The sequence below is a fragment of the Oncorhynchus nerka genome, linkage group LG27 (assembly GCF_034236695.1).
Source record: "Oncorhynchus nerka isolate Pitt River linkage group LG27, Oner_Uvic_2.0, whole genome shotgun sequence".
Lineage (NCBI taxonomy): Eukaryota > Metazoa > Chordata > Actinopteri > Salmoniformes > Salmonidae > Oncorhynchus > Oncorhynchus nerka.
Window position 1 is genome coordinate 33425225 of NC_088422.1, and position 10542 is coordinate 33435766.

Consider the following 10542-nt stretch of genomic DNA (forward strand, 5'->3'; position numbering starts at 1 on the left):
ATTTATTTCTTTATGCAGTGTGCACTGACCAAAACACAGGAATAATTATCACTGTGAATCAATTTAATGTTTATTTGTGTGTCAATTAATCCCATAGGTAAGGGATGGGTCGCCAACTGGCGATTTGACACAAAAATGTAAATGTCATTCATTCATAGAATAGATTATGTTGACCTGAGTTTAGGTACAAAGTATCAAGTGATTTTAATCACTAACATGGTAGAATATTTTACTCCACTACATTCCTAAAGAAAATAATGTACTTTTTACTCTATACAATTCCACTGACATCCAAAAATACTCGTTTCATTTTGATTGCTTAGCAGGCCAGGAGTGGTCCAATTCGTATCAAGAGAACATCCCTGGTCATCCCCACTGCCTCTCATGCTTAGTTTGTAAATTATGTAGGAGTGTTGGGTGTGACCCTGGCTATCCATAAATCCAAACTAAAAAATCATGTCATCAGGTTTGCTTAATGTAAGGAATTGAAAGGATTTATACTTTCACTTTCTATTTTGATACTTAAGTATATTTGAGCAATTTACTTTTGATACTTAAGTATATTCAAAACCAAATAATTTGACTTACTCAAGTAGTAATTTACTAGGTGACTTTCACTTGAGTAATTTTCTATTAAGGTATCTTTACTTTTACTCAAGTATGACATTGGGTACTTTTTCCACCACCGAATAGCATTTCCTTGAAGTTCGCTTGCAAGGTATAAATAAGCAAGCTTGACAAGAGACAAATGGTTCGTTGAGTTTGAGTTGTTCTTCATGATCGTCCATTCGAAAGGTTCCCTGGGAGATTTCCCACGTGTCATAGTCCCACTGACGCATTGCCATTCCAGTGTATTGTTTTCGGAGGTCGATGAGGTGGCACATCTGGACATCGTTTGACAGTACCTTCGAAAAGTGCTATGATGCGAACTTCAAGAAAACTCGATTGGGCTAACAATCTAAATGTATTGAAACACTTGCTAGTAGATCGTCTCGCAAAAAAACTACACAAGCGAGTTAGCTAACATTAGTAGCTATACTCTGCCAGGCCTGTGCCTGCCAACTCAGCTTGCTAGATACGATACTAAGTTATCATTCCACTTGAGAAAAGTGATTAAACTAATGACACATTTTCCAGTCTCTGCTCGCAGCAAGGCTATCGTGAAGTTTAGAGAAGAAAATTGACAAATACACGGCGTTCCGAAAAAGTTAGCTACCCAGTTGCTACGTTTTCATACTATTTTAGCTTTCCTAAGCCAAGCAAACATAACACACTGACAATAGGTTGCCATTGACGTCACTAAGGAAACTAACGTTAACGTTAGCTAGTTCTACTGTTAGACGGAATCACAGGTCCGAACGCCGAATCGTACTGCAATGTCACCGCTGACGGACAACCGGTATTGAACTAGCGATTATGATCTCCGGTAAAAAAATAAATCTAAAATCACGTCTTCTGTTAACATATAATCTCCAAATCAAAACATGCTGAAAATGTGGTTAGTTACCGGTTGTTAGCTAGCTAGCTAACCTTGAAGGCCCAGGTAGTAGTGGCTGGCTTGGTTTCTTCTACCTCCAGTAGGCTAAACGATGTAGCCGTGAGCTAAGATGGGGCTTAGCAACTCCCTTTTCCTCCGTGGGTTGTTGTGGGCTCATTGACCTGGCTGAGGGCCCGCCCGGTTAACCATGACGCTAACGTGAGATAGCGGATGCAAGTCTCTTCACCAATCCTTACCTGTGGCACTCTCGTATGAACCGTTTCTTTGACGAAAAGCTAGATAGAAACAATCCCACAGACACTGCTGAGTTGTCTCCCCAACCGAAGCCTTCTGTTTTGAGTCCGACCGAGGTGCTGATTGAGTGATGCAATGACGTAAAATGGTCTCGCCCCTTTAGACAGTAAAAAAAACAAGTATCTAATACTGGACCACAAATTGAACAATAAGTTACCAGAATTGTTATCCGAACACGCAATAGGTTATAGGATCCATTTGCTATATAAATATATATATATATTATTCTAAACTTGCATTATTATTTGCTCGTCTGTCAAAACGAAAAATCATTTATACACTTTTAATTAGGACCATTTGCTCGGATTAACATTTGAGCATGCCATTTGTCAAATATTTAAAAAAAAAAAATCCATATAGGCAAACGGTTATCACCCAAATACAGTTGCTCGTTTCCCTGTACTGATTTTGAACCCCTGTGTGGAACTTGCTTCCTTTTACCGTTCAAATTCTGGTAAGAGTTGGGTCCTTTTCTAATAACGTACTTATCACATGGTTTGACTGGAGAGAACAGTTGTACAATTTCACCATCCAAACAGATACGGTACAGACCAATAATTGCTTCTATAAAGGCTATATTAGAGCAGGGCTGGCAGTCAAGAAATGTGACAACGCTTTAGACCAGTACATTACTAGATCTAATTTTGGCCATTCTCCACCAAGCACCATCAGGGCACGACCCTTAAAAACCAGCCCTCCAAATGGTTTATAATCTTGAACACTATTTAAAAACAGAAACATGAGAAATTCATACTGCAAGCAGCCTTCCCACATACTGTGTACGTTTAATTCAGACGTTCAATGGCAAAACTACAATGACAGTCCAATTTAGAATAACAAAAACAAACCATTGATCCCTAAGTAAAAAGTAGGCCGATCTCCTTTGACACTCTTCTCCTCTAGACAAGTTGCTCTTAGTCAAATTTAATATGGTTACCTGAAAATGTCAAATTAGGTTTTGCTGCTCTCTAGTGCCATTATGTAGTAGCAATAACCAGATGCTGAACCAAGTCTATGACGCTGACGAAAAGACGTACAATGGTTGTTACTTTTTTAAATAAACGTGCGATATTAAGCAGAGCCATATTGTGGTAGTGATATTCTGAATTAAGACATCGACTTCCTGTGTCAAAATTAAATTAAAATAATCCAGTTAAAAATCACCTCAACAATCCAATCAAGTTTCAAATTAACTTAAAAATCGAGATGAATATGTCCTTATTTGATAGGAGTAGCCAATGGGAGGCTACTTTAACCATGAGAAGAGGAGAGGCGCCTAGACTGCAAAGAGTCATAGAAAAATGATCAATCGATGGTAAAAACAGAAGAGGAAAAAACATTTTATAAAATCTTATCTTTACACCTAAAAGAGCAATATGGATGTTGTCATTGCTACAAAAATGATTTTATGTGAATGGCAAAAAAGACACGCCAAAACTGGCTTATGAGGTTTCCTTAAAGAAAAACTATTCTATGAAAACATTGCGTCTTCATAGACCACAGCTAACTCATACGCATAAAATACATTCATTTTGGTACAAAAAAAAATAAACCATTAAAAATACGTTTGAATGACAAGTCACCAAACTGTTCAGCTCCAACTTGTGGCACACTTAAAGAAAAGTGTATGAAAACCACAGATTTGTTAAAAAATAAGTGTTTATGCAAAAGAATCCCTGGATTTTAATTCAAGCCAGTCTTTTCACTTTTTTTTCGCCATATTTCGAGGGGAACCTTTCAGCAAGTCTCGGATTCGAAGGTATGTCCCGGTAGCCTCAGCAACCTCTGTGAATTCTGGCGTGTCCTCAAAGGGAATAATGCCATGTGCGAACCTACTCCGGTGAGGCACGGCTGTTACCTTCCCCACAGAGTCAGACAGATCTCCCTCGACATTATCCTGATCTGAGGGGTCTGGCTGACGGCTCTCTTGTTGGACTGGTGTTTGCAGCAAGCTGGGCCTCTGTGCAAGCACATTGCCTCTATCTGCAGCAGCTTCAGGACTCATAGGGCTCTCCTCTTGGACTGGTGTTTTCAACAAGCTGCTCTCATCTTCAACCACCTTGCCTTTATCTTCAACATCATCCTGACATTTGCTAGAAGATGGATCAACACTGATCTGCTCATCACTGTTGTGGCTGGAAACTTCCACAGATCCCTCCTTTTCTTCATCCTCACCTTCCTCCATTTCAGTTTCAGTGTCGACTTGGGCAGGTGTGGAGACGCTGGGCGAGCTGGGGAGGGGTGTTCCAACAGCTGGTGTCTCAGAGTCACTGTTGGTGGTGGTATCAGCATTTTCCAATGCAGCCATAATCAGCCTCTGCTGCTCCTCCAGCTCCTCCAGTGTCAGCTCTTCCTCCTCCCCACCTACAGACTCCTCACCCACTCCCACAGTGCGTCCCCGTAGAGCCGGTGAACCATTAGTGGGTGTGGGGGGAGGTGTTCCCTTAGGAAGAGGGGGTGGAGTGGGAGTGGCTGGTGGTGTACCATGAGGTAAGGGAGGTGGTGAACCAAAGGATGGCGAGTCAGGGGGCAGCGGGGGCTGGAACTGGAAGCTGTCTGAGCTCCGGTGGCGGCGGGGTGTACTATCCTGGTCTGGAAACAGACACTGACAAGCGTTATGCACTGCTAGAGCAGGGAGGCCATTGCACACATACAACATAAGTGACTTTTGTTTTCTGCAAACAGACAGACCGACCACCCAGTCATGACAGTGAAAAGCAGAATTATCTGCTGGTTGCAATAGAGTAATTGGTTATACATTGTATTCAGACACCTGGAATAATAACACCGCTACCTGAGTCAACATCCATATCTGAACTCCTGGCATCAGATCTCCTTTTCTTCGTCTGCTGGGGAGTTGATTCGGATTCATGCAGTCTCTTATTGCAGTTGGCACCAGGCTATTGGCAAAATATATTAATTTATAGTGTGCACACATACAGTGGACAAACAATTTATTAAATTGTGGAATAGGATAATTGTAGTTACCATTGGAAAATTGTTGGACAGATAGTCAGCAAAATTCTGCTTCATATGGTTATGCTGTATTGGAATAGAGCCATATAGCCTGTAGTCCTAAAAGTCAGGGGGAAAATGTTGGTTGTAAAGGTCTACAAGTGGTGGCAAAGATCGGTATGCTTGTACCCTAATGATGGCCAGCAAACTCATTTCAAGAAGACTTACATCCTTCACACTAGGTGGTGCAGATATATTGAAGCCTGGGAAATCTACTAGCTTGGAAACATCATAGGAAATACTTTGTCCATGGCCGACCTCTGTTAGTTCTCCATCTTTTGACACTATAAAGGGTGAACACAGTTTAAATACATAGCAGCCCAATATGAATTAAGAATCAGGAAAGATCAGTGATTCAACTAAAACTGCAAGGCAAGTGTTTAGTAAAGTGGTTGTGGTCTCTCCGGGTGAAATCTTACCCTTCCCATCATATAGCGTGAGACCTGAGTTCTCCATCTCTGCCTCCTTAAGCCAGCCAGGTGGGTAGCCTAACTGCCTCATGCGGTAGATGTGAGGGGGTAGAGTGTTCATTTCAACTCCCAGTGCAGACATCAGCTCCTCACTGATCAATGCCAGAAACACAAGCAAAGGGTAACAGATTTGTGATACCAAAAACCCTAGTTCTACAACTTCACTTAGACCTTGCAATAACTGAAAACAAATTAGTTTCTTCTTGTGTCAGTGCCTTCAGACATTTCAAATGTGCCTTGCCTCATGATTCCAGGTTTGTATCTGGCAAATCGCTCCTCCAGTTCCTCAGCATGGTAACGCTGATTGCTCAGGTGGCCCTGGTTACCCTGAGAAAACTCCTTCCGCTTCTCATTGATTCTGGCCATGTCCTTTGGCTAAGAGGAAACGAACAGAGCTGTTGATCACGTGTCAAACCTGGTTTTAAGCTCTTCTGTCTGCCCATGGTAAGTAAACAACTTTCATGTTATAAGATGCATATTAAAGTCAAATGATATTCAAGACTTACCTGAGGACAGTCTCGCAGTTGATGACCATCCAACCCACAGTTGAAACAACAAGGCTTAGGTCTGTAGTATAGGTACAAAAGCAACAATAAAATGTACAGATATTTCCTGCATAAAAAACAAAATCTCTGCTATACCTTTTCTCTTTCATCTGTACTTCCTGTCCATCTAAGGCGATGACCTGGCTGAAGACCTGCTGATATCTTCGCAACAATTAAGGAACTCAATTAAATGATGCAACTGTAGTTTCAACGTGCGTAACAAAACACAGCACACTTTTCTACTCATATACCGACTACCACATGCATTAATACACACAATGAAAGATAGAAAAGATAATGGTTCAAAAAGTGAGATTTCTTTTCAGTTGATGTTATCCAACAATGAAAGCTGGATTCTACACTGAAATGTGTCGTTTTAGAAAAAATAAGTGACTGAAGGACACAGGGCTGTCCACAGAGAGCAGAGCAAGCAGTGTTGAGGATACTTTGGAACCTCCCATCCTTCTGTCTGCTGGGGGTTATCATTAAGCAGGGGCTGCCCAAGTTTGTCCACGCAGAAACTGGTGAAATACAAGACACTTCCCACCATCTGTGAAAAAGAGACACACAAATATATCCAGACAAACAAATGCAAATGGTACATTTCACAAGACATGCAGGGGACAGACACCTAGATTGTCATAAAAATATAAAAAAATACACCCACACTGAAGGCCTCCTTAATCTTTTTGATGCCACAGGTCTTGGTCTTCTGATCTTCTTCCATAATGAAACTTGAAGACTGCATGTGGAAGGCAACAGATGTGAAATATTTTCCATGTAAAACATATTTTCTTCTTTGAAACTTGAGCAAGACCATCTCCAAATCCAAAAATGTACCTGAGGGTTGACATTGCTGGAGGGATTTCCTTTTTCAACTTCTCCATGCAGCTGATGTTTCTGAACAATACTACAGATGGAGTCTTCAATTTCTTGACGGCATTGCCTGGCAAAAGAAGATTAACAGTTCACATGTTAACGCCCATAGACATAGAAATAAAGTTACAAAATCATTGGAGAAATTGACTAAGAAACCAAAAAAGAAATCCTACTTTGAGATGCTATTATTTGCGAAAAGGATCTGTAGAAGAGGCCCATCAATCTTGATGTTTTCAACATTAATGCCACTGGAAGAAAAATATTTGAATGAGGACATTACACACAGGTTATGCCTGTAGTGAGTAGCGCATTAATAACTTACCTTGGCCTTGTCAAAACTTTCAATTTTCTCTTCAACTCTTGATGTGGACAATAGGTTAAAGAAAAATAATACTGAGGCATTTTTGATCAAAACATAGACATCAAGCACGTTCAACCAACCTGCTAGTTTGTTTGGAAAAGATTATTCAGTTTTAACCACAAACTATTTATAATTGGATGAATGGAAAGTGAATCTACTTCTAGCATTGTACATAAAATATGCAGTGTTTATTCAAGAGAGTGACTAAATTTAACAGTTTTAGGCTGACGTTATCATTCCCCCCACCAGACTTGGGAGTTACTAGCCGATTAAACTCAACTCCACGATTAACGATGTGTTAGATGTCACATAAAATTAAGGTTTTGTTATGTGTAATTGCATATTATTCTTGCGGTCCTGAAATCTGTAGTTTTTGATAAAATTAAGTTATGTGATGTCGGAGCTCCAGTCCACCCACACTAATTGCCGCTCAAATCCATCGTAAATCGTTGAGTTTAATCGGCTAGGGAGTTAGCATACTAGTCTTCTGTCTAGCTATTTGGCAAGTCGTAGTAAAAACGTCGATTTTTGTTGTTGCATGGGTTCTAGCTAGTATGTTTTTTTTAGCTGCAATGACAAAATAGTTTGCAAGCTAGTGAGATGAAATGCTGTCAAGAGGCACGTCCAACCAGTGACTGGTTGAGCGGTGAAATAAATGTCTCGTTTGGCTAGCTAAAGTTAGGCCACAGACATGGTGGCTAGCTAGCACCCGCTAGCTTCTCACACAAGGATATTCTCTTCTATTAGACTCCGGATTGTCTCCTCACACTCCTCCAATCTTTCACTGAGCTCAGAGCCTTCCTCTCCACCCTCCTCAGTGAACCGAATGTGAGTAGCAACAGGCATACTCTCTTCCAATTGTTCAAAGAGCTCACAGTCACCAAAATCAAACTCCGCCATCTTCACTCTGTTGTTGCTGGCCAGAGTTCAGAGGTCAACACTTAATCACGCAAGAGCGTTGATTGGTTGTTTTATGCCACATGTTCAAGGGCCACTATAAAAACAGATATTTGGTTATAGTGACCACGTTTACATGCTCACAGTTTTAGGGATAGTAGCTCATATCCCGCTTAAAGTCGTATTCTGGATAAACTGTTTACATGCACCTGTGTTAACCTACTTACAAGTATCCCTGTACCCATGAATAAACAGAATATTCCTCATTTAAATTCATATGGGTTAAATGGAAAAATAACTGAAATATGGACACTGACTGTAGGCCTATACATTTTCACATGTAGCGTAATATAATATTAACTGCAGTAAAATGATACAATAAATGTTAATTTTGTCTAGGGAACATGAGTGGAGAAATATGATATCTTTCTTTCAGCATCTCTTGAGAAAAGGTGAATGCTGTCTGTCATATCGTTGACACTTGTTATGCAAGCAGACAGTATTTCAACCACATACAATATGCACCCAAGACCAACTGAAGTCATCAGAAACGTGTTTCATTGTTTTCTCAGCTTTTCATTTCCTTAAAACTGGTCAAACTGATGACATTTTGCACAATACCAATATTTCCAGTGTTTTGGGGTTTTCTCCCCCGTCCCTAAAGGAAACAATTTTACAGGTGTTAACTGAACTGAACTAAAATATAAAGAAATGTAAAGTTTTGGTCCCATGTTTCATCAGCTGAAATAAAAGATCCCAGACCTTTTCCATATGCACAAAATTCTTATTTTTTTTCAAATTGTGCACAAATTTGTTCACATCCCTGTTAGTGAGCATTTCTCCTTTGCCAAGATAATCCATCCACCTGAAAGGTGTGGCATATCCAGAAGCTGATTAAACAGCATGATCATTACACAGGTGCACCTGAGGACAATAAAAGGCCACTCTAAAATGTGCAGTTTTGTCACACAACACAATGCCACAGATGTCTCAAGTTTTGAGGGAGCGTGCAATTGACATGCTGACTGCAGGAATGTCCACCAGAGCTGTTGCCAGATAATTTAATGTTCATTTCTCTACGATTAGCCACCACCAAAGTTGTTTAGAGAATCTGGGAGTAAATCCAACAGGCCACACAACCGCAGACCACGTGTAACCACGGCAGCCCAGGACCTCCACATTAGGCTTCTTCACCTGTGGGATAATGTGAGACCAGCCACCCTGAGAGTTGATGAAACTGTGGGTTTGCACAACTGAAGAACTTCTGAACAAACTGTCAGAAACCGTCTCAGGGAAGCTCATCTGCGTGCTTGTCGTCCTCACCAGGGTCTTGACCTGACTGCAGTTCAGCGTCATAACCGACTTCATTGGGCAGGTGCTCACCTTCAATGGTCACTGGCACGCTGGAGAAGAGTGTGCTCTTCACAGATGAATCCGAGTTCAACTGTTCCAGGCAGGATGTCATGGGCAATCATAAGCTACGGACAGCGAACACAATTTCATTGTATCGATGGCAATTTGAATGCACAGAAGTACCGTGACGAGATCCTGAGGCCCATTGTCGTGTCCTTCATCCGCCGCCATCACCTCATGTTTCAGCATGATAAAGCATGGCCCCATGTCGCAAGAATCTTTACACAATTAATGGAAGCTGAAAATGTCCCAGTTCTTCCATGGCCTGCATACTCACCAGATATGTCACCCCTTGCACATGTTTGGGATGCTCTGGATGGACGTGTAAGACAGCATGTTCCAGTTCCCGACAATATCCAGCAACTTCACACAGCCATTGAAGAGGAGTGGGACAACATTCCACAGGCCAGAATCAACAGTCTGATGAACTCTATGCGAAGGAGATGTGTCGCGCTGCATGAGGCAAATGGTAGTCACACCAGATACTGACTGCTTTTCTTATTCACGCCCCTAACTTTTTTATAGGCATCTGTGACCAACAGATGCCTATCTGTATTCCCAGTCATGTGAAATCCATAGATTAGGGCCTATTGAATTTATTTCAATTGAAAAATCTTTGACATTGTTGCATTTTGCGTTTATATTTTTGTTCAGTGTAGATTACTAATGCATTCATTCTATCATGTAAAACATTATTCTGGTGAGCACTACTTTATAACACAGGATACAATGATCGAAATGAGCCTGTGCTGGTCTATGTTACACGGGCCTAGATTCCATTACTTCAGCGTTAACCCGTGATAACTGACAATTGCACTGCATATAATGTATTTTTTTAAATAAAAATTACAAATACATTGTGTACAGATGTATTTTTTGCATAACACACTTCTTTAAGTGTCCCATACACCAATACAGAAACATTACCAAGCTGATATTTTTTATTTGATGTTATTACATTGTCACCATATTGTAACTATGTACCTACAGAAGACTGTTTCATTCCAAACAACCAACAAGTGCCCCGCATCACCTGATGGCATCTCATTTAATAATTACCCTGCTAACATTAAACATTTAGATTTGTTTTGCATATTGGTGCTATAAAACATAATTTTTTAAGTTGACACTGGACAATTTCAAAGTAAAGATAATCTGCTCCATCAAATA

At 40.6% G+C, this 10542-nt stretch overlaps 2 protein-coding genes across 9 annotated transcripts in view; both read right to left on the bottom strand.

Annotated features, from left to right (window-relative positions):
• LOC115111626 (CAP-Gly domain-containing linker protein 1-like) overlaps positions 1-1867 on the bottom strand; it is a 51207-nt gene extending 49340 nt beyond the window's left edge. For 3 of the 8 annotated variants that reach the window (XM_065011570.1, XM_029637882.2, XM_065011567.1), the window contains exon 1: positions 1508-1863. The gene's annotated coding sequence lies outside the window, so the exon portion shown is untranslated. Of the gene's footprint in view, positions 1-1507 lie in introns of all 8 variants that reach the window. The other 5 variants (XM_065011568.1, XM_065011569.1, XM_065011573.1 and 2 more) reach the window with 5 other exon arrangements.
• A 686-nt stretch (positions 1868-2553) lies between these two features.
• Positions 2554-7989, bottom strand: zcchc8 (zinc finger, CCHC domain containing 8). The gene is made up of 14 exons (XM_065011574.1): positions 7795-7989; positions 7024-7064; positions 6875-6949; positions 6663-6768; positions 6490-6564; positions 6269-6372; positions 5919-5984; positions 5784-5844; positions 5519-5652; positions 5227-5369; positions 4976-5091; positions 4781-4867; positions 4587-4692; positions 2554-4384 (listed from the first exon to the last, which is right to left on the bottom strand). Exons 1-14 carry the CDS (start codon positions 7960-7962, stop codon positions 3495-3497), a joined length of 2172 nt encoding a protein of 723 aa, XP_064867646.1. The 5' UTR covers positions 7963-7989; the 3' UTR covers positions 2554-3494.
• Positions 7990-10542: the final 2553 nt, after the last annotated feature.